Source organism: Tympanuchus pallidicinctus, unplaced genomic scaffold, assembly GCF_026119805.1.
Source record: "Tympanuchus pallidicinctus isolate F22 unplaced genomic scaffold, pur_lepc_1.0 scaffold6, whole genome shotgun sequence".
Lineage (NCBI taxonomy): Eukaryota > Metazoa > Chordata > Aves > Galliformes > Phasianidae > Tympanuchus > Tympanuchus pallidicinctus.
Window position 1 is genome coordinate 37,755,105 of NW_026294780.1, and position 27,235 is coordinate 37,782,339.

Sequence of the window (27,235 nt, forward strand, 5' to 3'; positions counted from 1 at the left end):
TAATGAAAACAAATAATCATAAGCTACCACAGACTATAAAACCACCAGATATTACTTTAACCTTTCATTAATAATTGCATTGATGATAAACATTTTAGATTAACATATGGCATTCATAGACAAGTTCTCTTTTAGTTCTAAACAACTAGACAGTAGAGACTTCTTTTTCGAATTATTTTTGCATAACTTGATTATTTTTTTTTTGTTCTAATAGTAAGCAGTTTCAAGCAGAAATTCCTCTTTTCTACCTCTTTCTTCATTGTGCAGTGGAACAATCTGACAGACTATAACATACTTCCTCTTCAACGAAAAATAAAAGGACTCTGAGTAGTATTAATGTAGTCTTCATTTCTCTTTGAACCCTTTCACAGCATTTATAAACGACACCAAAAGTGGCTACACATTTCTTAAAACAAGGAGAAGATGTTATCTGAAAAGGTTTCAGTAGAAACAAAAAATACAACCTCCCTCTTCTGAACTGTATATAGTATGATCAGAAAAAGGCCAAGCAAGAATCACAGACTGTGCTTAAAGGCCTCAGCTGGGACTGCCTTTTTTAGTGCTGACATACATTAAAATGGAGCCAGGTTTTCTGCCTTTCCTAATCCCACACCCAACCCAAATGATGCCAATTATCTATCTACTACAACAGCATTACTAAAACTTCTCCTGAAGTCTCTATCCATTCACTTTCTGTTCAGCTACACTATATGCTCTGGGACAAGAGCTATAAGCAGATCTCCTATCTGGGCAGTGGCATAAAACTGGTGTCCATGGCTATTGCTTCAGTTCAGAGAGTTAAGTAAGCCAGGAGATACAGCAACTCTAAGAACTTCAGAAACTGTAATTTGAAACCCAAAAATCACTGTAATGAGCAAGACATTCTTATGTTAACTGCTTTCATGCTCTTAATTTCACTTCTTAATTTCAAAATTTAACAGTATTCTTCAACTTAATGTCCACAGATTGAATATCATTTAAAACATATTCAAAATCCAGTGGCACTGAAACACGACGTGAATGCCTATGTGAGATCATCAATGCACTTGAATTCAATTTTCAGTTGCCCAAATAAAATGTTACTAAGGCAGTATAATGGTTCTTCATCTGAGCCATTTGCTGAGATTTCTGTGCATGACAACAAGGATCCAACACAAAAAATTGCTGCTTTCTACTGCCTCAGCAAGCGTGCTTCACACTTCTCCCTCTTGAAGATATATAGCTGCTTTGAATCAGGAGAGAAATTTCAGCTTATTCTATATCATTGCCTTTCACTGGTGGGAATCCAGTTCATGACAGTTATGTTCATCAAAGACTAGCAAGAAGTGAGGGCTCATATGTACATTACTAGTACTCTAAGCAATGGATTAAAAAAAAAATAAATTTTGTCACAACCTGAAACCCAAAGGAAAAAAAATTACCCAGATACGAAGACTGAAAAATGAAGGAATATCCAGACTACCTTTGGACATCAAAAACTTTCCCTTTAACTCATTTACATAGCACAGATATTGCTGGTTCTCTCATAAAGAAATGGAATGGAAAAGATATACTCTGCAAGTCTGCACAATCTATTGTCTGTCTGCACAGAAATAGGAGAAACCACTATTTTGTGTCTTTTTCTGTGTCACGGTGTTTCAACTTTCTCCTAAGGCAACACACTGGACAGATGGAATAAATACATTTACTCTTTCTATATTTACATGCAAATTAACTACATACATAAACATTCAAATCAACTCCATATCACAGTCCTACAAACAACCAAAAAAAGACCTCTTATCTGCTGCTAAAATCATCATTTACAACTGAAGGAGGCTGTCTAGACTTGGTAGGTTCATATTCTTTTAAACAGCAAAGTACATTAACTGACATTTAGCTTGAAAAAACCGGAAGTACTGCCATTTTACAGTACATTGTAAAACAAATCCCCCGCAGATCATAGAAAAATAGAAAGTAAGTACTGCCCAACTTAAATGGAAGAAGGCCACTGGCAGTTTTTTTTCCTTTGCTTTTAAAGTCTATTATGTAGATATAGCTGTCAGTAATGACAAAGGATATATTAAATAGAAGGATGATTAAAAGACCCTTTAACATCCATTGTTTGTACAATTCTACATATAAGTCTTAATGGATCTGTATATTTTTCAGCATAGTGCTGAAGATAGCACTGCTGGAAGCTCTCCAAGTTGTAAGGAGATAGCACCTATCTGACAATCAAAATTAAAATAATCACTTACTGTTCTTAGATGTCTTCTAACTGTTAAATCTTTGGTAAAAGTAAAGCAAGGTGGAAGACATTTCAGCTATTTATTGTTGAATCTACAGTCATTTACAGTCAATATTTTAATACTGGTTCACTGAATTATTAAGTAGTGAAATCAATTTCAGTCAGGCTGCTTTCATAATTTAAATCATATTCATTAATTGTTATTGTGTACTTGGGATTAACTCTTCCACTTACATCAAATTCATAGATTGCTAAAGCAAGTGGAACATACTTCAATGACTGCTCACCTTATACCCAATTAATTCAGTGCAGCAATGTTAAAAAATTCTTCTCAGTAAGCATGAAATTATGAAATGCTCTGAAAGTGATTGCTTGGAATTCTGAAGTACAGTTCAGATTCTCCAGTGGTAACTCAACATTACATAGAAGTATCACAACAAAAGTATTTCTATTTCAGCACTTTCAGTGTCACAAATACAATTTTTGTTTTCTCAATGTCAAATGAATGGTTTAAAATTCTTAAATATAAATATTAATTCAGAAGTTACAATGATATTTCATTGGATGCACTGAACTCAAAGGATGAAAGTCTTCTTGCCTACCATGAATTAATAACTGTTGATGTGAAAGAATAGTGAGCTTATTTGAAGAACAAAATTAAAACAAGATTGTAATGACCTATACAATACAAAGAACTACCTTTCTTTTGTGATGACATTAAAAGAACATTAAAACTTCACAAAAATCACATTGAATCTCAACTATATCAGAAGGACACAAAAGGAAAGCTCTTTTTCTTCAGGGTTTTTTGGTTTAATTTTTGTTACTTCTGCTTTTTAATAACAGAGTTTATGGTTCTATTTAAATCTTATACCTTACCAGTTCTCTGTAGACACCTTCATTTTTTCCCTCAGGTTTTGTTATCTTCTCTTTCTGGAAAAGTTCCCTGTTTCGATTCCCTCCAGCACTTACACTAAGATTACTTCTGCTGTTACCACCACCTCCTCCGAATGTCTTGGTCTTTAGAAGAGCACAAAAATAACATTTTAGCAAATGGAACTCAGGAAAATAAGCCTTAATATTTAGCTATTACAAGAAGTGTGGGATATTTGATGCAGCTGTATTTGTAACGATTATACTTTGCATCAACAAGTAAAGCTCTGATCTACACACATACACCAAAAAGATTAATTTATTAGGTAGGACTTCTTGATTATTACCTGACGCCTAATTGAGGCTCTCAAAAGTGTACATAATTCTAGTTTTTTGAGTTATCAAGCAAATAATAATAAAAAAAAAATCATAATTTCTATATCCTGAAATAGAAAGCCACAGGCAGGCAGAAAAATCTGGCACATTAGAGCAACATTTCCTAGCTGTTCCATCAGGTGGAACAGAGAAAATCACAGGATTTTCAGAACTGAAAAAAGCAAATCAGTTTCAGTAACCTGTTTAATTTTCTTAGTTTATATTTATATTTTTTTTCATAGAAGTAGCAAAATAAAAATTATATCTACAAAAAAAAAATTATGATATTTTTATTCAAATAAAAACATACTTAGCAATCTGAAAAGGTTCAGTTTTTGGCTCATTCTTAAAGATATACATGAACAGAATTGTAAGAAGGCAAGCAAGGTACTAGTCTGAGGAGACAAATACTGAAAATAACAAGACAAGATCAATTACACAAAGCAAAATGCTACAAATGCATTCTAACCTCCTTGCTCTTCGCTACTTCTGCGATGGCAGCTGTTCTTTGTTTTTCAAATTCATCATTGTCAGCAACAGGTTTTGCAGTATTTGTCATTTGCAGAGTCTTTCTGCGATCAAGCTCTCTGCTATCCACTTGCATGTGAGATGCACATTTCTGACAACACAAAGTAAGGCTTTAATTAACTCTTATCTACTCCCACTTGCAAATAAACAAAGAAACCCAAAGCATTATTCCGCTAAAGTAGTACAACTTAAGAAAAAGAACACAATTGTGGACATCTAGCTGCCTTTGCTAGTGCTACTCATCCACCAGAGATGCCAAAAAGAATGACTTTTATACTTTCAACATATTTCATGATACAGCTAATATGATTCTTGTAAATACCTTTGTCGTTTAAGGGTATTTGTTGGTGTTTCCAAGATACTGTAGTAAGAGTCAAAGATCCCGTAAACCAAACAAAATTTTTAGGTTTGAAACTGTCAATTTATATTTAATATTTTTCTTTGAAAGTGTCAGGATTGAAACCTATATCTCCTCTTCTCCTCTCCCTTTAAACAAGATTTTTTATTTATTTATTTTAATTCAGATCATCACAATATGAGGTATCTTGATAGCCTTTATCTAAATGGAACTAGCTCTCTCTATCCTATCTCCTAATACAGATTGTTCCATTAAACATCATCATGGCTATAACTTGTATGCCATCCCCAAATTACAAAAAAAATATACTCTACCTGCCCAAAAGGCAAAAAAGGGGGAGGGCCACCTTCTGTTCCAATATTACTCCTACTGTGTTTTGCTAAACTCTGTAAAAAAAAAAAAAAAAAGTTGTTAAGAAACTGCAAACAAAAATATTATTTGATAGATATCAGCATTGCAGAAAACACATAAAATGTCCAAGACAAATATTTTAAGCATGACAAATAAAATATTTTATATTTAAAATCCTAGGGCAGTTCACATAAGAATGTAGAAGTCTGGATGAGGGGCACAGAGAAGAAGAAAACACTCAAAACTGCAGAATCATCAAAGTAATAGATACAGCAAATGCAGAAAATTGAGTTTTATCCCAATTCTACAACAATAGAGCAAGGCAGCACACAAATAGGTAGCAGATTTTTTTATATATATTTACAGCACCAGACATTTGCTTCTACAGGAAGCCATAAATACAAAGTTTTATCAGATTAAATAGGCTTCATACAAAGTGAGCCTAGGGAAGAAGAAGGTCTTACTGACTTTATCAAGGTACACAAGTACCTGACAGGAGAGTGTGAATAAGAATTCAGGCTCTTCTCAGCATTGCCCACTAACAGGACAAGAGGCAGTGGGCACAGAGTAAAACCCAGGACGAGCTATATTATGTAAAGGTGACTGAACACCAGTACAAGTTGTCCAGAGAGGCAGTGGAGTCTTCCTCCTTGAAGACCATAAGTTGACCTAGCATCAACATAGTCCTCAGCAACCTGCTCTGGGTGCCCCTGCTTGAGCCAGGGATTGGATCATGTGACCAATCTCCAGAGGTCTCCAATAACCTCAAACTTTCTGCTTACATTTAGGTTCATCAATTATACAAATACTGAAAAGGATTAGTTAGCATACTACAACAACTCTGGATGCCAGGTAATTATAAGGGCTGGGGCTATATATCCACTCCCAGAAAAATACCTTGTTTTGTCATTCTTGGAAACAGAATACTGTGGCAGCTGCATATTTCCTATGACATTATGAAAATTACAGTACATGTGCTGAACTGATCAGTTCTTTAGATACCCAAAACCATAACAGTTAGCATAATCATTACTGATATTTAGTATCTGCAGTATAGAAATGATATAAATAGCTAGTCAGAATTGGTAACTCAGACTTGAAAAACAACAAGAAAAGCATTCTCAAATAATATAAATTACTTAATAACTACTAATACCAAAAAAAAAAAAAAAAAAAAAAAAAAGAAGAAAAAAAAAAGATAAGACTAATTTAAAACATCTGCTCATAGTTGATGCAAAATTCTTTTGGGCTTTCTTGTTGTTCTTTTGTTTTTTGAACAAGCATCCTCCTATTTTATTATATTGGCTCATGACATCAGAGGCAGATGGATACTGGTGATGTAACAGTAGAGAATGTACCTTCTCCCCAATATTCCATTACATTTTGTGGCCACGTGACAGATGATGGCTAAGGGGCAGCCTGACTGAATGGTGTCTGACATGGAAGTGCGTATGAAGCCAAGGTGTATTACTGAATTCCTCTACGAGGAAAAATTTGCACCCAGTAATATTCATTCAGCAATGCATTCATTCACCAGTGTTTATGGAGAGCAAACAGTAAATGATAAACACAGTGAGGTGGTGGGTGCTGAATTTCAGCACTGGCAATAGCAACATGAAAGACAAGACACGCTCTGCAAGGCCACAGAGATTTCACACAAACATGGCATGAAGGCTCTTCTTCATCATTGGTGAAAATGTGTAGCTAAGGATGGTGACTATGCTGAAAAATAGTGTTTTGTAGATGAGAATTTGCTCTATCAACCAGTGTTATTGCTCTTCGTACTTCTTGTAGTTTCCAGGGAAATAAATAGGAGGCATTACTTTCAGAGCAATATATGTATTTCAGGATTAGAAAAAAAAAAGATAGATCCTTAATGCTGTTAAAATGTCTTAAAATTTTATTTCCTATATTGCATCTATTTATTTTTTGGTTTTTTTTTTTTGCTGCTGTTTGATTTTGTTCTTAAGCACTGGGACAGTTGTGCATGATTACATGGATCACTTAATACTTCAGTACTCCGTACTGGCAAAGACTTCCTTAAAAAAAAACAAAAAAAAACAAACAAAAAAACCCAAACTTTTCTTCAATGTACTTATAATCTTATGTAAAATTTATTTGCCTCCATCATGTGAGAACTGCAGTATAAATGTCACTGTATTTTAAGCCCTTATACTATTATTATACTATCAGGGAATTTCTTAAAACATGTAAAATATTATTTTAGCTAATGTTGTGCTACACTCAGGCTTTTTGGTTCACTCTTTTGAGGTAAGCTACTTTTATTCCAGAAGCAAACTATGTTTTTTAAGTCATCCATGATCATTTACTGAATCCAAGGCAAAAAATAAATAATAAAATTCTTTCCCTTTTTTTCCTGGAGCAAAAAAAAAAAAAGAGAAAAAAGAAAAAAGAAAAAAGAAAGAACTTGATAAACTATTCAATGAATTATTCAAAAGAAAGCACTTACAGGTGCAGAAAGCATAAAATTCTAATGCTTCAGCACCAATTGGTTCACTTAAAGTGCTCTCTTTGAATTACAAGCAAACCAATAGCTGATGACTGCAGTAAACTCCTCAGCTATTAACTAAAGCTGCACAGTACAACAGCCATTTCATGGGCACGGTAAGGCAAAAAAAGAACCTTCACAGCCAAGCTCCTATTCGTGTGCCTGAGCACACATCTAGCATTTCAGTCAGGATTCATTTCACCCAGCTCTTTACAGCATCTAAAAATGTAAATGTCTACATCTGAGTTAGTGACATTAGGTTCTTTTCAGAAGCAAAGACGGCAAATGGGATCTTCTAAGGGATTATGTCATTCCTCACATGCATCACACCTTAAAACCTGCCTGATCCTCCCTACTGACTGTAAAATGAGTCTAAATCCAATAGACTCATTATAGACATCATCTGAGGTTAGCCTAATGAATGCTATCCTTACAGCATAAGCCACCCAAAGCCTGGCTCTATAGTAAGTGTGCTAATCCGTGAAGCCACTGGTGCCAAAGCAATACCAAAGGAGAAAAAAACCCAACAACAAAACAAACAAACAAACATGATAACCAGAAAACTGGGAGCACTATGCAAAGATTATTGGAATTGCATTCTCATCAAAATATATCCATACCATATTGTCTTCACTACAACTAAATTTCTAGGCAAGAACTACCTTACAATAAAGCTGAACACTACAAAGACTATCACCCTTATTCCACTTGAAGTACATTACATTGTTTGGTAACACTGCATTAATTCCATGTATGCTATACTTACAGTGTAAATATTCTACTACTAAAACCTGATTCCTCTCCAGAGTAATTACCAATGTCATATCGAATTATACAGAACAGTAATTCATCTATGCATCTAGAGACTGACAGACAGGTATCAGGGCAAAAATTTAATTTTGGACAAACATTTTAATCATAATATGTAAAAATATTTGACTTAAAAGCACTAATTTTTAAAACAAGTATAAAATCAACTTATTCCATCTTCTACACGAGAAGACCAATTAGCACTGATCAGGTGCACTGGAAAGAAAGAACTGGCTTCAAAAAAGTAATCTGCAATAGCTTCCTGACTTACCATTCAAACACAACTCAGTATTTCTTGACTGGCATGATTAGAACTAGCAATGTCCTTATTCAAATATCTTTAACAGTTGACAGTCTTGCTATTTGTCAGTCATTCTTTTTTTGTAAAGCTTCCAGAACAGAAAACATCAAGCTCATGTGTAAACTACTATTGAAGTAGCATCTGGCTTCTATAGACTTGTTTCAGACCTATCTATCTAGTTGTCAGTCCGGATATAGATCTGGAACTAAGAGCTCCAGTGGCAATGCTTCAGCTGTCCAAACTGATTTCTTGTCGCCCACAGCTTTGCTGCTGATATGGTAACATTCTCACTGCATTCCTGAGTTGTTTAGCTAGAAAAATAAATGGAGACTCTGGCAAACTCTCTAAAGTTCCCTGAAGAGGGGAAGGAGAGACGGAGGTGCCAATCTCTGCTCCCGGGGAACCACTGCCATGACCTTTGGGAATGGCACAAAGTTATGCCAGCAGAAGTTCACTGGATATTAGGAAAAATGTATTTACCACGAGGGTAATCAAACAATGGTACAGGCTTTCTCTCCTAGAGAGGTGGTTGATTCCCCATGCCTGTCAGCATTCAAGAGACATCTGGATAATGCTCTCAATAATACACTACAACTTTTTTAGCCCTGAAGTGGTCAGGCAGTTGGACTGGTTGTTCTTTGTAGGTCCCTTTCAACTATTCCACTTGAACTGCAAAAATGAAAACAGAGAACTAAAAGGATAGCAATAGGGAATAATTAAGTTACCGCACTATATATAATAACAACAGCAACAAAAGTAATTAAAAACAAACTCTTTAAAACATTCCCAATTTTACTGGCTTTATGCAATAGCAAATGCTGAAAAACTTGCTTTAGTCAGCAGCATGGTTATAAAACAGTTTGCTTTCTCGTAAACAGAAAGCATTCCATAGTTATTTCTTGACATTCACCTCAAAAGCAAATTAGTATTTAGAGTACAATATTTCTTTGTGGAAACACAGGTAGAATAAATATGAAAACAGACCTTCCAAAATGCCACTAGCGAAACAAACATGGAAATAAGACTGTTCAAAACATTATTAACAAACTTAGTTGATTCTATTGACTCTTCTCTTTCCAATTAGCTAGTATTTTTAATAATGTATTAGTTCAGCGTGCCCCTTACCTTCTACTCAACAACCTTAAAACTCAATGTTTTGGGGTTTGTTTTTTGTTTGTTTGGTTGATTTTTTTTTAATCTGAAGAGAGAATTCATAAAATTTGTACTGCATTTGAATAAAAAAGACAAGATGAGATGGTTCTGTTGCTGGTTCCAGAACCTTCTCTTTAGTCAGACAGACAGTTTCATCTAAAACTAGAAATGATGGGGAAAAAAAAAATGCCAAGCACACTGTCCATTCTGGCTGATTCTGTAACTCAAATGTTTTACCAGTTTTGTCCGAGTTTGCTCAAATTTATAAAATGCAACACACCACCAAAGAAGGCTAAGCCATAACAACAAACAAACCTATTGAACTTAGTTATCATCAAAAATGCGCTTCACACAGAAACAAACATCATCTTCATAAGAAGCTACTCTGCTTCAGAGATACAGACTAAGCATAGATGTGTGACTCTATTTGTACCAGTCACAATTTCATGTCCTAGGCACTTCCACTTGTGAAGGAATTCAACATGTCATTTTCCCACAGCAACTTTCATTCTATTAAGACAGTCGCTACACTAATAAAGGACCTTACAAATATTTGTGGCTTGCTGAAAGACTTAAAAAGCCTCCAATTCAACTTTCTAATCACAGCTTACTTAAAGCATTGATGAAAATTGCAGTAAAGGATTCTTAAATTAATAATAATTTCTTAATATAGTAACTTGAAATTACTAACTTCAGCACTTCTTATAAAATTCCTGTACTTTTTCATCAAAAATTATGCAGTCTGTAGACTGTAACTGTAAAAAAGCTGAATTCTTTAACATTTAGTATTAAAAACAGTGTTTAGAGAAATGATTAAGCATTACTGCATAATGCAGTCAGTACGGTTGACAAATGTTTTTAGGCCCTGCAGTCTACTAAAGGAATCAGTTCCCATGCAAAGATAACTTACAATTTCATCAGCAACATTAAATATAAGACACATATTTTGCTTAATTCCTACAGATACTTGGACAGTAAAGTCTAAATTCTTGTAACAGAAAAGTTCACAGCCAACATGTTATGCTTCACGACGTTAAATGCAATTTGAATCCTGTAAAACAAAGCATTTCTAGCGGTGTTACCTCACCCTTTGCAATTCCCACTTTTCTATAAGATGCTCCACTTCACCTCCAAGAACTGCAGTATTACTATCATCCAGCAGCAAGAATCCATTTCTTACTTCAATAATTCCAGAAAGTTTAATTTTTGTTCCAGGTGGAGTGTTCAAGCTAGAAGCAGAAACAAAACCAAGTATTTCAAAAACGTTATTTAATATTCTGCCATCAAAAGCCTAGAAAACTATACTCCCATTATACTTTCATCATTGTTGTATTCCATTATAAATGATTTGTATCCAAAACCTTCACAATAATTCCTTCAGTACGCACAGTAGTTTTCAATAGCTTTTCTGGAACACTTCCCACTCATTATACAAAGATGCTATATTGCAAATTACATTCTAACTGAGATGAATGTTTGCAAATTATCTGTTTGGTTAAAATGCAATTTAACAGTACCAAACTAAGGATGCGATTTGTCTAGCCTAACAAAAGATGTCTCAAAGTCAGATGTCTAAGTATAAGTTCCTAATCCTAGTATTCATTTATAGTTGAGCAACAGAGGATTTTTAGATGCTTAATCAACTCATTTGTTTCAGATGTTTAACTTAGGAGAAAAAAAAAAGTAGTTAGAAAAGATACCTTCTATACATTACTAACAGCCAGGACTGTTTCAGAATAAATATAGACTATGCACCTTGCGGTGCTTCTTCTCTCATTATTCTTTGATTTAAAATCAGAGTTTCTCTGTGGACAGCTCCCACAAGTAGGTACCTATCTTCTTTGCATTTGAATCCATCCTATAAGAACAACAGCAGATGCATAGAAGAATCACTCATTTCCATGCCCTAACTGAAAGATATGACAAGCAGCAAAAGCTCGAAAGAATGATTCTTATTGCAAGACACAAAAGAGGACAGAGTCAATTATAACTTTTCAAATAGGAGACAATAACCTCTTCAAAATATCATAAAGATATCACTGCAATTACAGAACAGTGCCACACACTCAGGATCAATCACAGTGGAGTCTGCCAATTTTAGTTCTAATGACTTCAACCTCAGCAATATTAATGGATTTTCTGTATCGTTCTGATAGAATAAAAAATGGAAAAGCTTATATCAGTACTACACAAAGTGAAGAGCTGTGATGTTTTGGAGATCTTATCTAAAAGCTTTCAGATTAGGTCTTCGACAATTGTGTGATCTAGAATCTATTCACACAGAAGTGTTTGCCTCCCTTTTCTGCTCTTTTTACATTCATATTAGAATGGGATATTCTAAGCTGTGATTGCTCAAGCTAAAATTGAAGTATTATTAAGTGCCCGACTTTTAGAACAGCATTACTCTAAACTGCAGGCTGGCTCTTACTTAGAAAAAGCAGTTGAACAGTAAAAGGAGACATTTAAAAACAAAGCATAGAAGTCTGTCCAACAGAAAAAGACACAGGAAGATGATCTTAAACCAAACTAATCTGGAATTAAGAGTAAAATAGACCATAACTCCAGAGACTACGCACTGGAAATCGTTCTCAACATATTAATGACCAAACATCAAGAAATTCCCATACTCAGTTCTCTTGTATTTCATTTTTAACTGGGGAAAAAAAAAAAAAAAAATCCCACAAAACAAAATAAAAACACCCTTTCAAAAGCAGCCTAAGTTAAAATCTTGGTCAGGGAAAAACATTACTAGCTGAATGAAGTTAGGCGCAACAGGCCAGTGACATGCTCATTACCAAGTCAGACAAAATATATGCTAAAAATGGAAATATGGCTCAGGTTCATACACACCAAAAAGCGTGTTTGCCTTGTCAAGTCTGACTCAGCAGACAGCTGCAAAAATTCTCTTTCTTGCAGTATGTATTTCAACATAAATTGTATTGTAAATTCCATAAATTTCATAAACTGTATTGTAATTTCACCTTCACATGTAACATTTAAGGTTCTCTTGCACATAAAAAAGAATCTGAGAAGGAAACAAGAATAAACCAAAAACTACAACTGCCTGAAGTATTCACTAGTTTCACGCATCTCCACCAGATTTTGTCATAAAGGAGTTAATTTTGCATTTGTTAATGTTTCTTTATTCTGGAGGTTACTTATCATCTGGGTATCACCTGGTAGAGCTGGAGGACAAATCAGTATCTCATAAAAAAGCTGGGGTACACAGAAGTGAATGAGGTGTTTTGGTTCGATTTCACTTATTTAATATATAGAGGTAGAACTCTACTGACATGCTACAACTTAACCTTAGATTTTCTTTCATTAGGGTTTCAAATACAAAAGATGCAGCAGAACATGCAAGTTTTCTGTTAACACAGAGGACAGACAGCATAACTACATTAGCTTTTACATTAGAAGAAAACAGTAAAGAAAAAGATCAAGAGAGAGAAGATAATCAAATTAAATCTTTTGCAGTCCCAGTTTTCCATCAAAAAACAGCTTTCTTTCCATATATATTTCTAATTCCATTATTTTTAGGGCATTTAAGTGTGAAAGCAAAACTTTGAAAAGAAAGTTGCTCACCTTATTTTTGACATGCTATTGTATTCTATAGCTGTGCAGCTTGTATGTCCATCGGTCATCTGTAAACGTAACATTCTGGGTGCAGCCTGAGATTCCTCATTATCCTTTGGTGCAGAAACATTGCGTATTTTCTGTATTTGCAGAACACATGGCCCTTCCAGCTACATGCGCAAAACAGAAAAGAAAAAATGTTAACACCATGAAGCAAACACACTACAATATCAAGACATACTAACATGCCCTCAGGCAAAGTGAAGTGCAATTTTATCAGTCACTTACAATACCTATCATTCATACTTTATGTTGTAAAACATGACAAAAATGGCTTTTTATGAGAAACAGCTGTAATATTTCATACATATCTGCAATATTAACTGTGGAAAAGAACTTAATGAAAAATTTATGGGGAAGGCCCTTGAAAAACTAATGAGGTTCAATAAGGCCAAGTGCGGAGTGCTGGGCAATCCCAGGTATTTACACAAACTGGGGGAAGATCTCCCTGAGAGCAGCCCTGCAGAGAAAGATTTGGGGGTTCTGGTGGACAAGTAGCTGGACATGAGCCAACAGTGTATGCTTGCAGCCCAGAAGGCCAACTGTGTTCTGGGCTGCATTAAAAAAGGGTTGGCCAGCAGGGAGAGGGAGGTGATTGTCCCACTCTACTTGGTTCTTGTGAGGCCCCATCTGGAGCACTGCATCAGGTCTGGGGGCCTCAGCACAAGAAAGTCGCAGAACTGCTGGAATGAGCCCAGAGGAGGGCCACTAAGATGATCAGAGGGCTGGAGCATCCCTCCTATGAGGAAAGGTTGAGGGAACTGGGATTGTTTAGCTTGGAGAAGACTCCGAGGAGACCTCATTACAGCCTTCCAGTACTTGAAGGGAGCATATAAACAACAGTGAGAACGGCTGTTTACAAGGGTGGACAGTGATAGGGCAAGGGGGAACGATTTTAAACAGAGACAGGGGAGGTTTAGGTTAGACATTAAGAGGAAGTTTTTCACACAGAGGGTGGTGATACACTGGAACAGGTTGCCCAAGGAGGTTGTGGATGCCCCATCTCTGGAGGGGCTCAAGGCCAGGCTGCAGGTGGCTCTGGCAGCCTGGTCTAATGGTTGGCAACCCTGCACATGGTAGGAGGTTTGAAACTAGATGATCATTGTGGTTCCTTTTCAACCCAGACCATTCTATGATTCTATGATGAGAAGGGAGGAGAGAAAGAAATAATAAATAAATAAAATGAAAAACAAAGCAAAATAACAGCAGTACACAAATGTTGTCATTTCTAAATAATATGGAGTTCAGGTAAGATCTCACATGCTGTACCAGCAGTTTTCATAGACAAAGTGTTCTAAATTGAAAAACAACCAACTTTGAAGACTTACTGAAGTAGGACTACATTTCAAGTACAACCATTTTGTAAACACTAACTAGGAACACCTAATAACCTCAAGGGACGTGAGAGATTCTTGGTTACCTGAAAATGTAGTATATACTTCTATATATAACATAACTTATGTAACCAACAAAAAAAGGAAATAAAAAACTACTTTCTTGAATTTGGGTTACAGCTGAATAAATAGTCAAGATGGTTTTTTTCTATTCCTTCACTTTGTAAGGAAGTAGGGTACACTCTGATTCCTCTGAGAAATAAAACTGAAAAAATGTATTGCTTTACCACCCAAGAGACAGAAGATGAAAAATGCACATTTCCTCAATTTCTTCCCTTTAAGAATGCAAAGACAAGGAAGGAAAGCTGAACTGGAATACTGTTAGAGCTTGAAATCATACAAACAGGAAAAAGAAAATTTCAGATCTGGATGCTTGCTTTTGTTTTTTAACAAACTGTTTGATAGACTCCTTAGAAATCCAGAGCGCAAAGAAATGAAGGCTAGGCTAACTATGAATATATATGCAAATAAATTCAGGTTTTCTTATCTACTGTGTCAGGCATGCATTACAATAAAGCACAGCTGCACATTTGTTGAACTTAGACAATGATGTCTGCTTCTTCAACAAAGAAAATCATGTCATTACAAAAAAACAGGTGCAAAAAAAGAATAGAAGCATGTGGTTTTCTTAAATACATCCTATATGAATGACAAAACTATTTTTATGGACTTAAACAGGATTATAGAGCTTCCCCATTTCCCAGTCTCAATTCAGCTCAGTTGATATTTCAGTTCTCATATAATCTTACAAGATCATACAATGATGGCAGAAAATAAAGGCAGTCTTTCCGCAGAACAAGAAACACCTTCACAAGACAGTAGGTGAATCTAGAATCATAGAATGGCTTGGGCTGCAAGGAAGCTCAAGCATCATCTACTACCAATCCCTCTGCAGAGAGGGTTGATGGTCATTAAATCCCATATTAGATCACGTATCCCATGGCCTCATCCAGCCCAGCCCTGAACACCTGCAGGGAGGAATATTCCACAACTTCTATGTGCAGCCTGTTCCAGCACCTCAGAATCCTCTCAGTGAAACATTTACACCTGATATCTTATCTAGATCTGCCCTCTTTCAGTTTAAAACCATTCCGCCTTGTTCTATCACTATCTACCCATGTAAAACACTGATTTACCTTCCTCTTAAAAGCTCTCTTTAAGCATTATGAGACCTCAATGAGGTCTCCCCAGAGCCTTCTCTTCTTCAGGCTGAACAAGCCCAGCTGCCTCAGGCTGTCTTTGTAGGACAGGTACTCCCAGCCCTCTGATCATCAACCTATGCCTTGTAGACTACTTTAAAGAATCAGCATTACTCACCCTGTAAAAATCACTTTAACTTGACAAAGTTAAAATTACACAGAAAGGATATTTAATACTTAAAATTCCAAGTAGCTGGGTCTTGCTGATTATGCTAAATAGTTTCACCAAACTCAATGAGAGCTAGATTCTGAAGGTACCATTTCGATATTCATTAACCCAACACTAAAACCTTCCTAAATCACTCTGCTGTGCTTGATCACAGCTCCTTCAATCCACAGACTCTGTCTTATCTCTTAGCACTTCAGCTAACTTCTAATGTAGAGATGAAAAATATGCAATTCTCATAAAATAATTTTCTAAAATTCTGCAAACTAAACTGTACTACATGGAACATAAGAATGAAGGCCTCACCTAAATAATATAGGATTGAATACAAGAAAACATTCACTTCGAAAACATCTAATGACTGGACAAGTAACAAAGTACATATTAAGGCCAGAATGATGTGAAACACAGTTCAGATGTCCTTGTATTCAAGACAAGAGAAATAAGTATAAAAATAAATGAATTGCATATTTAATGCCAGACCACTGGGTGTATAAACAGCTTTCAATGGCTAAATCTAAAGGATGCAAATAAGTTAAGAGTACAAAACATAAGTAAAATAAACTAGGGAATGAGGTCTGGCTTTACCATTATTAATCTCATCATGAATAATCTGCCTTGCTTTTCAAGATGAAAAATAGAATACCATCTTATACTACATGTATAGTGTTGTACTATATAATGTCATTACAGTATTCATACTATATGTGAAAACTATTAGGTAAAACAGAATACAAACTTGAAACAGGAGAAAGAGACAAAGAAACACCTGGAAGTTTAGGTTTAATTAATTCTATTTGAAATTGAATTGCAAAAATTAGGCATGCACATTAACAAACATGATAATGAATTTCAAGAGTAAGCTACTGTTTTCTACAACAGACTGTATTAAAATCAAATACCAGTAATCCAGAATGTGCAAAAATGACAGGATCCCATTTCTTGGCGGTAGTTTCTTTTATTTTGGGTTACTTTCTTTACAGCATATCTTCCCTATTTCGGTGCATTACCCTTCTCATTGATGTTACTGACTAACCTCAGTAATGGCTTTTTTTTTTTAAATTCTATTAAGCAAAATATTCGTCAAAATCACACTCAGAAGTAAACTTCAGACCACCTTGCAGCACCATCATCATTGTGTATTTATTTATTTATTTAGAGAGACGTTTATCAAGCAAACCATGATTAGACAAAGCTTAGATTTCCTCAGCTTATATTCCACAGACACATGGTATGAAACATCAGCACATACCACTCCTTCCTATTTATCCATAAAACCCAGCAGTGTTAATTCAAGAACACACATGACTCTTATACAAAAAAAACAAACAAATAAACAGAGTAAGCAAATATCTACAGGGATAAAATGTACTCTAGTGTGGTAATTGAATTGAGTCCAGAAAGACTTTTCACTCACATACAGTTAGTTGAGAAGTATCTTCAACATGACTAAGCACAAGGACCACAGATAATATTAGGGGGGGGGGGAAAAAAAAAAAAAAAAAAAAAATCTACAGACTGGAGGGGGCTACTTCATCAATAGCTGGAAACATTATGTAAAACAAACCAATAACGTTTCCAGCAAATCCTTAAAGTAAGTATATTTAATAGCAGTTGTCTGAAAAATCCTTACACTGGCCACAGGGCCAGTTAAAGTATTAATGCACATAAATAGCATGGAATTAATAGCTTGATCCCTTAGAAAAAAAGAGATGTCCCAGATCAAGATAAGTACAACAACATCCAGTAGCACACAGAGTTGCCAAAGTATTGTGATTGTAGCAGAAAATAATATTTTAATAAATCAGTCCATTCTCATCCTGATGTTATAGGGTAATATTTAAAACAATGTCTAATAACTACCTAATGATTTATAATAATATGGCCACTAGATAGTATTCTAGTGTTTTCAGGACACTGCTTTCCTAGTGGCATTGCTTTGACACACTCAACATGATCTGAAAACAAAAACTCAACCTTTTAGAAAGGTTTAACCAATTACAGATAGCACTATATACTTTCTCCTCAAGAATACGAGTGGAAACTTGACTCTTTAAAGCTCTTGAAACAGGCATCAGGAGAGTTTGAGGACAAGAGCTTACCTAAAGCTGACAAACAGCTCTAAAATGACCATTATTCTGATTATCACATGCATTCACAGAAGTAAGCCTTGTCAGAATCATTCCCATTAGAAAAAAAAAAAAAGTCATGGAAAGGAATATGTAGAATAATTTTTACATACATAGCTTCAAATAGCAGGACATCTGATATAGCACTGGGCAGTAAATGCAAGCATCTCAAGACTGGAACTTAATGGAGATCAGTTGTAGCTGAAATAACAAATCCAATCATACCTTACAGTAAAAAAGGCTGCAGGAAAACAACAGACATCCACAAAGAGACGGCAGAATGCAACTAAGCACTGTTAGTTATACTGATGTACTGACAGAAACCGGGAAGCATATGAGCAACTTCAAAGAATAATTAGAATAGGTGGCACGTTATGTTTTAACTGCTTAATATCAACTTATCAGTGCTCAGGATTTCACTGATCAGAGAAATGCTTTCTTTCTGAACGCTTTAAGAATTAATGCTTAAATTGTAATGGAACACATATACTCAAAAGAAAATGAAGTAAATATAGCATCATTGCTAGATTACATGTTCTAACTTTTCATGAGGCCCCTTTGCATCTTTATTCCATTTAATACTTCACAAATATTCATGGTATACGGTCACTTAGATGGAAATGAATGTTCAGCTTTTTAAAATCCCATGCAAATATGGCCATCTTGTGGTTAGTGCTGGTAATATAGATTTTTTTAAAGCCATACAGAACAGATTTAAATGAGTGGTAAAATATCTTCATGTATTAATGACAATCACCTATGATGGTCAAGTATCCATACATTTTCTAAAAATATTTGCCTATTGCATTTATATACAAAATAAATTTACTTTCCAGATGGAAAATAGATTGCACATTGTTTAGATACAGATACATAATGCTGATAGAAGTTTTGGATCAGAGGAACAACTATTGCACGCAATTTTTGCTCCCTTCTGAAGCATTTCTGAACCACAAATGGCTACTTCCTACCAACAAATTATATAAACAAGTCGCTCCTATCCCAATCAAGCCACCACTGTACTAGAAGGACATGACACAGTTGCCATTACTAAAACTTGGTAGGATGATTTGCATGACTGGAGTGCAGCAATGAACAACTACAAGCTGCTCAGAAGGGACAGGTAAGCAAGGAGGGAAGAAGGCATTGCCCTCTACATCAAGGAAGGAACAGAGTGTGTATAGTTGTCCCTGAAGAATGGCCATGAGAAGTCGAAAGACTATGGGGTGAGAGTTAGTGAACAAGGCAACAAAGGAAGCCCTGTGGTTGCTGTCTACTACAGGCCACCTGATCAAGCATAGTCTCCGTTGAGGAAGCCTTTTTCCTCCAGCAGAAGGAGGCACCTCAAATGAATGATCTCATCTTCATCCCCCTGACATCTGCTGGAAAAGCATCATGGTGAGCTGTAGGTTATCCAGAAGGCTCCTGAAATGCTTTGAGGGTAACTTCTTGAGCCAACAGGCAGCCTCACCAGGGGGAATACAATGCTGGACCTGTTGCTTACCAACACAAATGAACTGATTGGTGGCATCACAATGGGAGGCTGCCTGGGCTATAGTGATCATGTAATGTAGAGTTCACATTCCTGAAAGATAAGAGTTAAATCAGAATGCCCAAATTTAGGAAAGCCAACTTCCAGCTCTTTAGGAAGACAGCAAAGCAACAAAATCCCTTGGGAATCTGTCCTCAATGACAAGGGAGCAGAGCAGAGCTGGCAGATCTTTAAGGAAGCTTTCCTTAGAGTACGAGATCTCCATCCGCAGATGTAGGAAGTCAGGAAAGAAAGGCAAAAGACTAGCATAGCTGAATGGGGAACTGCTGGTCAAACCAAAGAAGAATAAGAAAATACACAGGCAGTGGAAGCAGAGACCCTGTGAAGAGTATAGGGATACTGCTAGGCTGTGTAAGAATGAGGTCAGGAGAGAGAAGGCCCAGCTAGAACTGAATTTAGCAATGGATGCAAATAAGGACAAGAGAGGCCTTTATGGGTACATTACTCAGAGAAGGAAAGTCCAAGAGGGTACAGCCTCACTCATAAGAAATATGGGCAGGCTGGTAACAATAAAGGAGAAAACTGAGGTACTTAACTTTTTTGCCTCAGTCTTCACAGGCAACTACATTTCACACACCTTTCAAGTGGATGGGTTGGAAGGCAGGAACTGGGGGAGCACTGGTTCCTTGCATTGTAAATGAAGATCAGGTTGGAATTCACCTGAGGAATCCACAGTTATATGAATTGATGAGATGCATCCCAGAGTCCTGAGGAAAATGGCTGGTGTAATCACCAAGCTTCTCTCAAATTATATTTGAAAAGTCATGTCAGTCAGGCAAAGTACCTGGTGACTGGAAAAATACAGTGTAGCACCCATTGTTAAGAAGGGTAGAAAGAATGATCTGAGGAATGAGCAAGGTGCTGGAACAGGCTGCCCAAAGGCTGTGGATGCCTCATTTTTGGAGCTGTTCAAGATCCAATGCTTGACCTACTAGTTGGTGACTCAGCCTACAAGTGCTTTGGAAGTAGATGATCTTTGAGGTCCCTTCCAACTAAAGATATTCTGTGATTTGATGCTGTGTGAGGCTCACCTCTGCACTGGGGAAGGTCATGGAGCAGATCCTCCTAGAAGCTATGTTAAGACATATGGAGGAGAGGGAGATGTTACAAGATATATGTATATGCATGTATTCACCAAGGGCAAATCCTGCCTGACCAACCTTCTTGCTTTTTATGATGGCGTAACTGCAACTGAAGGGAAGAGCCACTAATGTCATCTATCTGGATTCCAGTAGGGCTTCTGACATGGTTCCCCATAACATCCTTCTCTCCAAATTGGAATGATATGAATTCGGTTGGTGGACTGTTCGGTGGATGAGGAACTGGTTGCAAGATTGTACCCAGAGCATGGTGATCAATGGCTCAATGCCCAGACGGACATTGATAACAAGTGTAACCCTCAGGGGGTCAATACTGGGACTGATGCTCACAACACGGGGACTGAGGCAACATATTTTTTTGTCTTTTTCCTTTCCTGCAGCTTCTCAAAAATACCTGTCACTGTTGTTATGAATCAGCAAAGGAAAAAACTAAAAATAAAAAAGCTCTTTCCCACCGTTTTTATTTTCAATCTTTATTACTGAAATTGAAAGCCATGTACATAAGCACTGATCTCGCTCAATTACCTGAAGAACTGGGATACAGAAGTATCTTGAATCAAGCAAACTTCCTTTTTACAAGTTTGAAGTGGACTCCTATAGCATTCAATCCTGTTACCTGTTACCTAGTCCTCCATCTCTATCAATGGACTTCTTAAAAAAATCTTAAAAAGTGCTAGAGGGAAAAGACAGAGGATACTATTGCTCTGGTACTTATCAAGTACGTGTCCTCAGATTTTAACCCGATTTTATTTAACAGAAATACACAATCAATACTTACAACACCCTCAGCAATGCCTCAGAATACATCTTAATTCCATTTTCCTTTTCACAGGCAACATCACATTATTTAAATGGAACAACTTATATAACGAAATTTCTCTTCTCTGCACCCCTCCTGAAGCGAGAGAGTCCCAAGTCTACAGCAGGGCTATCAGTCCCAAATACGCAACTTCATGTTTTATCCATGTACATTTTTAAGATCACCTAATTCTTTCTGTACTACTTACCAAGCTAATTTTGTATGGGAAATAACACCTTAATTTGGTACAACTCAAATTTTACTTACATATTTTAGCAATATTAGAAATAAGACACAATAGCAGTTCCAAAACTTGAAAGACTACTAATCCTCCTAGCCCTACCAGTTATCTCTCATTACATTCAAACAGCACTTTTTAATCATGTTCTTGTATACAAGTTCTTTGATTTACCTCAGAGGTCTAGCAGTCATCCCTTGTTCACCTATCATTGCACAGAATTTCTTTGGATTAACTGCATTAAGCATTTTCTGATTTCCCACCTCAAGAAAACACCTAACTCCTGAATTAGACATTTAATCAACTTATCAAAAACAAAGCAGCAGATAAATCCTATTCCTTAATGAAGCAGCTTTCTTTTATTGTTTATTTTCCTCTTTTTTAATGTTGTTTTGTTTTAACTAAGACATCTTTCAAAATAATCCAACAACCAACTATTTGCTATCAAACCTGTGGTTCCACAGGCCAGGTTTCAGAATTCAGGATGCAAAACTTCAAACTTCATTTGGCTGCACTGAATTTAAATACAGTAATCACAACTTTCATGTACACTTTCTTATCATGCCACAGATGTCAGATTATATACATATTGAGAATGGAGGAAAAATATCGAGTTAGGAACAAAAGCAGATAATCATCTTTATTATATTTATTATTATCACACATTTCCCTTATAATGGGACACCTTTAGTTCTGAACATACATTGGACAACCATAAACTACAAGCCTGTTGATTCATAAATTAGTTGCCTACCCTCTAGCTCAAGTTAACAGAAATCATGTTGTTTCTTATACCCATCTTCTAAAACAAAGTGTTTCAAAAAAAAAAAAAAAAAAAAAAACATTTCCAAGCATAGTTTCCCCAACAATCTAAGTAAAAGTCATAATTTCCAGTGTGTTTGGCAACAATAGCACATTAATCCTGTCATCTAAATGCAGTGACTTGCTTTATACCTTTTCTGACTTGAAGCACCACAAAACAAAGGTTAAAAAATAAAAAACAAAACAAAAAGAAGAAAAAACCCTTCATTTCCAGTATTTTCCATTTGTGCAAACACTCAGAATTATTTTTTAGTCAAAAACACAAATGAAAAAAGTCCATTCTAATACTTGAATTCTAAAGGAATACCATTAGGCGAACAGACTGTTTATCAATGCAGCATCCAACATCTGGAGCTCTGGACAATATACGAAAGTAAGTGAACTTCAAAACTGTTTTGACTGGTCCAATTACTACAAGGCACCATATGCATTTCCTATCTTGAACAGCTACACTGAAGTGAATACACAAACTATTATAAAGCTTTTTTTTTTTTCCTATTAGTAATCAATTGAATGGCACTGGTTTCTTGGAGCTTGTTTTCACATTTCTCCAAAATAATTAAAAAAAAAACAAAACAGACTAATTAAAAAAAAAGCGCATAAGTGATGTTTTTATTACAGGAAAAAAAAAATCTGTTTTCAATAGAATAGCAATAAATAAGACTACAGCTTGAATTCAGGTTCCCAATTTCCTAATATTTACAAGAAATCAAAATGACAACAATTTAGAACTTTAACCACCTTTGTAAGTTCTAATGTACTTTTTCATGTTCTGATTTGATTTATACTTCTATTATGTTTTATGAACAACTGGTTAGCTGTCAAGCCAGATATACTCAAAATCCATGAAACTGTACAAACCCATCTTGATAAAATCAGATTAGTGTAGTACTATATGAAAAACGGAACAGTGAAGGTGACCACACTGAAACACAAAGTACACCAAAAAGAAGCCAATGGACTGTTTAAAGCACGTTGTTCCATAAGCTTATTGACAATTGTCAGTGTTGCATATAAACTGTTACAATTTTCAGAATAACAAAACTGAAGATACTCAAGAGAATCCACATCAACTGCAAAATGCATATTGAAGGAGAGCAGCACTTTCAAGAGATCCTCAGAAATTACACTAGAATCTAGTTTCCATATTTTCACTAGGTCATAGCTCATTTCCTCAGTGTACAATTCTACAAACTCTAACAATACTTTTGCATGTAAACACACAGATTTTTCCTGTGAAAGGTTGACTGTTGTCTCAAAGCACTAACAACTACAGCCTTCATGCGCAATCCCTTTTTTTTTTTTTGTATTTGTGGAGACAAGCAGAAAAACTAGTAACCTCCCTAGTTTCAGCTGAGAAACAATAAACATTTTGAAGACTAAGTAGATTCCAATATATAGTCAGTTCTGAGTAAATAAATGACAGTTACACTTTCAACTGTCCACTTGAATAATGTTAACTATGGAAGTACAGAAAACATCCTCTCTGAAGGAAATGAGCAAGTTACTAGATACATTCTCAACTGATGAATGAAAACTGAACTAGTATGTCTAAAGAAACTCCGTAGTACTGAAATAAACCTCTAAAAAAAAAAAAATAATAATAAAAGCAACACCACTATTATTAACTTACTTTGAACTGAAACCATATTTCAGAAGCAAAACAAAGCAAGGTAAGCATTATCACACACCCAACGTAAATATTTTGAGAATTACATTTATCACTGAATGGCTTGGGTTGTAAAGGACCTTAGTTCTGCTATGCAGAATACACCCTCGGTGAATCAGGTGGAAATGGTTAGAGAACCACTCCTCCATCTGGACCATCACAAGTCCATGGGACTGGATTGCTTTATGCTAGGGTGCTGAGGGAGCTGGTTCGGGTGATTGCCAAGCCGCTCTCAGCCATCTACCAGGGCTCCTGGTTAACTGGAGAGGTCCCAGAGGACTGGAGGCTTGCCAATGTGACTCCCATCTACAAGAAGGGCCATAAGGAGGATCCGGGAAACTACAAGCCTGTCAGCCTGACCTCCGTACCAGGGAAAGTTATGGAGCAAATCACTTTGGGAGAGATCACGTGATGTGTGTGGTGTCCAGGGGATCAGGCCCAGTCAGTACAGCTTTGTGAAAGGCAGGTCACGCTTGACCAAGCTCATCTCCTTCTATGACTGGGTGACCAGACCAGTAGACAACAGAAAGGCAGCTGATGTAGTCTACCCAGACTTCAGTAAAGCCTTTGACATGGTCTCTCACAGTATTCTCCTGGGGAAACTGGCTGCCCACGGCCTGGACAGGTCATACCCTTCTTTGGGTAAGGAACTGGCTAGAGGGCCGTGCCCAATGGGTAGAGGTTAATGGAGTTCAGTCCAGCTGGTGATCCATTACAAGTGGTGTCTCCCTGGGGTCAGTACTGGGGCCCGTCCTGTTTAATATCTCTATTGATGACCTAGATGAGGGGATTGAGCGTACCCTCAGTAAGTTTGCGGATGACACCAAGCTGGGAGGTGGTGTCAATCAGCCTGAGGGTAAGGAGGTCCTTCAGAGAGATATAGCTAAGCTGGATCACTGGGCTGAGGTAAATGAAATGAGGTTCAACAGGACCAAGTGCCACGTCCTGCACTTTGGCTACAACAACGCCGTGCAGCACTAGAGGCTTGGTGCTGAGTGTCTGGATGACTGTGAAGAGGAAAGGGACTTGGGGGTGTTGGTTGATGCTTGGCTGAACATGAGCCAGCAATGTGCCCAGGTGGCCTAGAGGACCAACAGCATCCAGACCTGCGTTAGAAACAGTGTGGCCAGCAGGAGCAGGGAGGTGATCATCCCCCTGTACTCAGCACTGGTGAGGCCGCACCTCGAGTACGGTACAAGTGTTTGGTTTGGGGCCACTCACTACAAAAAAGACATTGAGGCCCTGGAACGTGTCCAGAGAAGGGCAACAAAACTTGTGAGGGGTCTTGGAGCACAAATCTTTTGAGGAGCAGCTGAGGGAGCTGGGATTGTTCAGTCTGAAGAAGAGGAGGGTCAGGGGAGACCTCATTGCACTCTACAACTTCCTGAAGGGAGGTTGTGATGAGGTGGGGTTTGGACTCTTCTCCTGGGCAACAAACAGGACCCAAGGAAATGGCCGCAAGTCGTACTAGGGGAGGTTTAGATTAGATATAAGGAAGAACTATTTCTCCCAGAGAGTGGTGAGGCACTGGAATGGCTGCCCAGGGAGGTGGTGGAGTCACCATCCCTGGCAGTGTTCAAGAGGTATCTAGATAAGGAGCTGTAAGATATGGTTTAGTAGCTTGTGGTAGCAATGGTAATGAGAGGATGGTTGGATGATGATCTTGTAGGTCCTTTCCAAATTTGTGATTCTATGATTCTAGTTCTAACTTCCCATCTGTGGACAGTGTTGACATCCACTAGATCAGATCAGCTACTCAGGACCACATCCAACCTGACTTTGAACATCTCCAAGGATAAGGCATCCACAACTTCACTGGGCAGCCTATTCCCATGCCTCTAAAGTTAGAAATTTCCAACTAATATCTAATCTAAATCTGTCATCTTTTAATTTAAAACTGTCCCCTCCTTGCCATATCATTACACTTGTTGGAGAAAGAGAACCTCCCCAGCAGTCTTGTGTATCCATTTTGGTACTGGAAGTACACTATCAAGTCTTCCTGGAAGCTTCTCTTTTCTCCAGGCTGAACAGCTCCAACTCCCCCAGCCTGCCTCTATAGGAGAGGGGCTCTGTCAATCTTACCATTCTCTTGATCCCTCCTCTGGATTTCAACAGCTCCATGGCCTTCTTGTGCTAGAGGCCTCAGTACTGAAAACAGTACTATAAGTATGGGTCTCATGAGTGGAACAGAGGGGGAGAATCACCCCCCTCAACCTGTTGGCCATACTTCTTCAGGCTGCAACAGGATATACTTTGTCCTCTGGGCTGCCAATGCACACTGCTGTCTCACGTTGAGTTTTTCATCCACTAACAACCACAAATCCTTACCCTCAGGGTTGCTCACTATCTGTTCTCTGCCCAGTCTGCATTTGTGCTTGGAATCGCTCCAGCCCAGGTGCAGGAACTTGCATTTGGCCTTTTTGAAGTACTTAAGTAAATGCATTTAGAATTACTCCATATTAAATGACCTAACATGCAAAATTCAGTAAAAAGCAACTGATAAGTAAACAATGCAAAAACATACAGTCCAAACAGAAAGAAATAATATAATTAATAAAACTTTTCCTAGTAAGTTACTTATATAATGAGTTTCATGCACAGACTGCTGTCTGACTGAACACTATCATCTATTCCGCTATATGGTATCTTGCAATTGAATTTTTCCATAGCTGACAATGATGCTCTTTCATTATTGTTACAGAAGCTAGAGTTAAATCAGTCACTACTCTGTTCAGACAACAGTATCATCAGAAAAAAATACATCTGGACAGATCTTAACAGTCTCAGTCATCAAGCTCGTTTTCTTAAAAAAAAAATTCTGCTTTGATTTACTGCTATACTCAATCTCAACAGTAATGAAATCTGTTTCTCAAAAAATTTCACATCATCAATATAGGCCATAAATATTTGGAAGATAGGAATAATTACTTGAACAGAGAATTACCACTACCTTTGAAATAAAATTCCTTGATTTATCCTATCTGTTAACTCAATGTTAGGAAGAACACAGGAAGAGGACACCAATGAGGTCAAAACTTAAGAAT

At 36.8% G+C, this 27,235-nt stretch overlaps 1 protein-coding gene across 2 annotated transcripts in view; it reads right to left on the reverse strand.

The window, feature by feature from the left end:
• TDRD3 (tudor domain containing 3) overlaps window positions 1-27,235 on the reverse strand; it is a 95,947-nt gene that overhangs the window by 30,449 nt on the left and 38,263 nt on the right. For both annotated transcript variants that reach the window (XM_052705589.1, XM_052705591.1), the window contains 5 exons: window positions 13,073-13,233; window positions 10,575-10,716; window positions 4,679-4,750; window positions 3,948-4,097; window positions 3,110-3,250 (listed from right to left, as the gene is read on the reverse strand). In XM_052705589.1, the coding sequence (XP_052561549.1) occupies window positions 3,110-3,250; window positions 3,948-4,097; window positions 4,679-4,750; window positions 10,575-10,716; window positions 13,073-13,233 (666 nt within the window). The remainder of the gene's footprint in view (window positions 1-3,109; window positions 3,251-3,947; window positions 4,098-4,678; window positions 4,751-10,574; window positions 10,717-13,072; window positions 13,234-27,235) is intronic.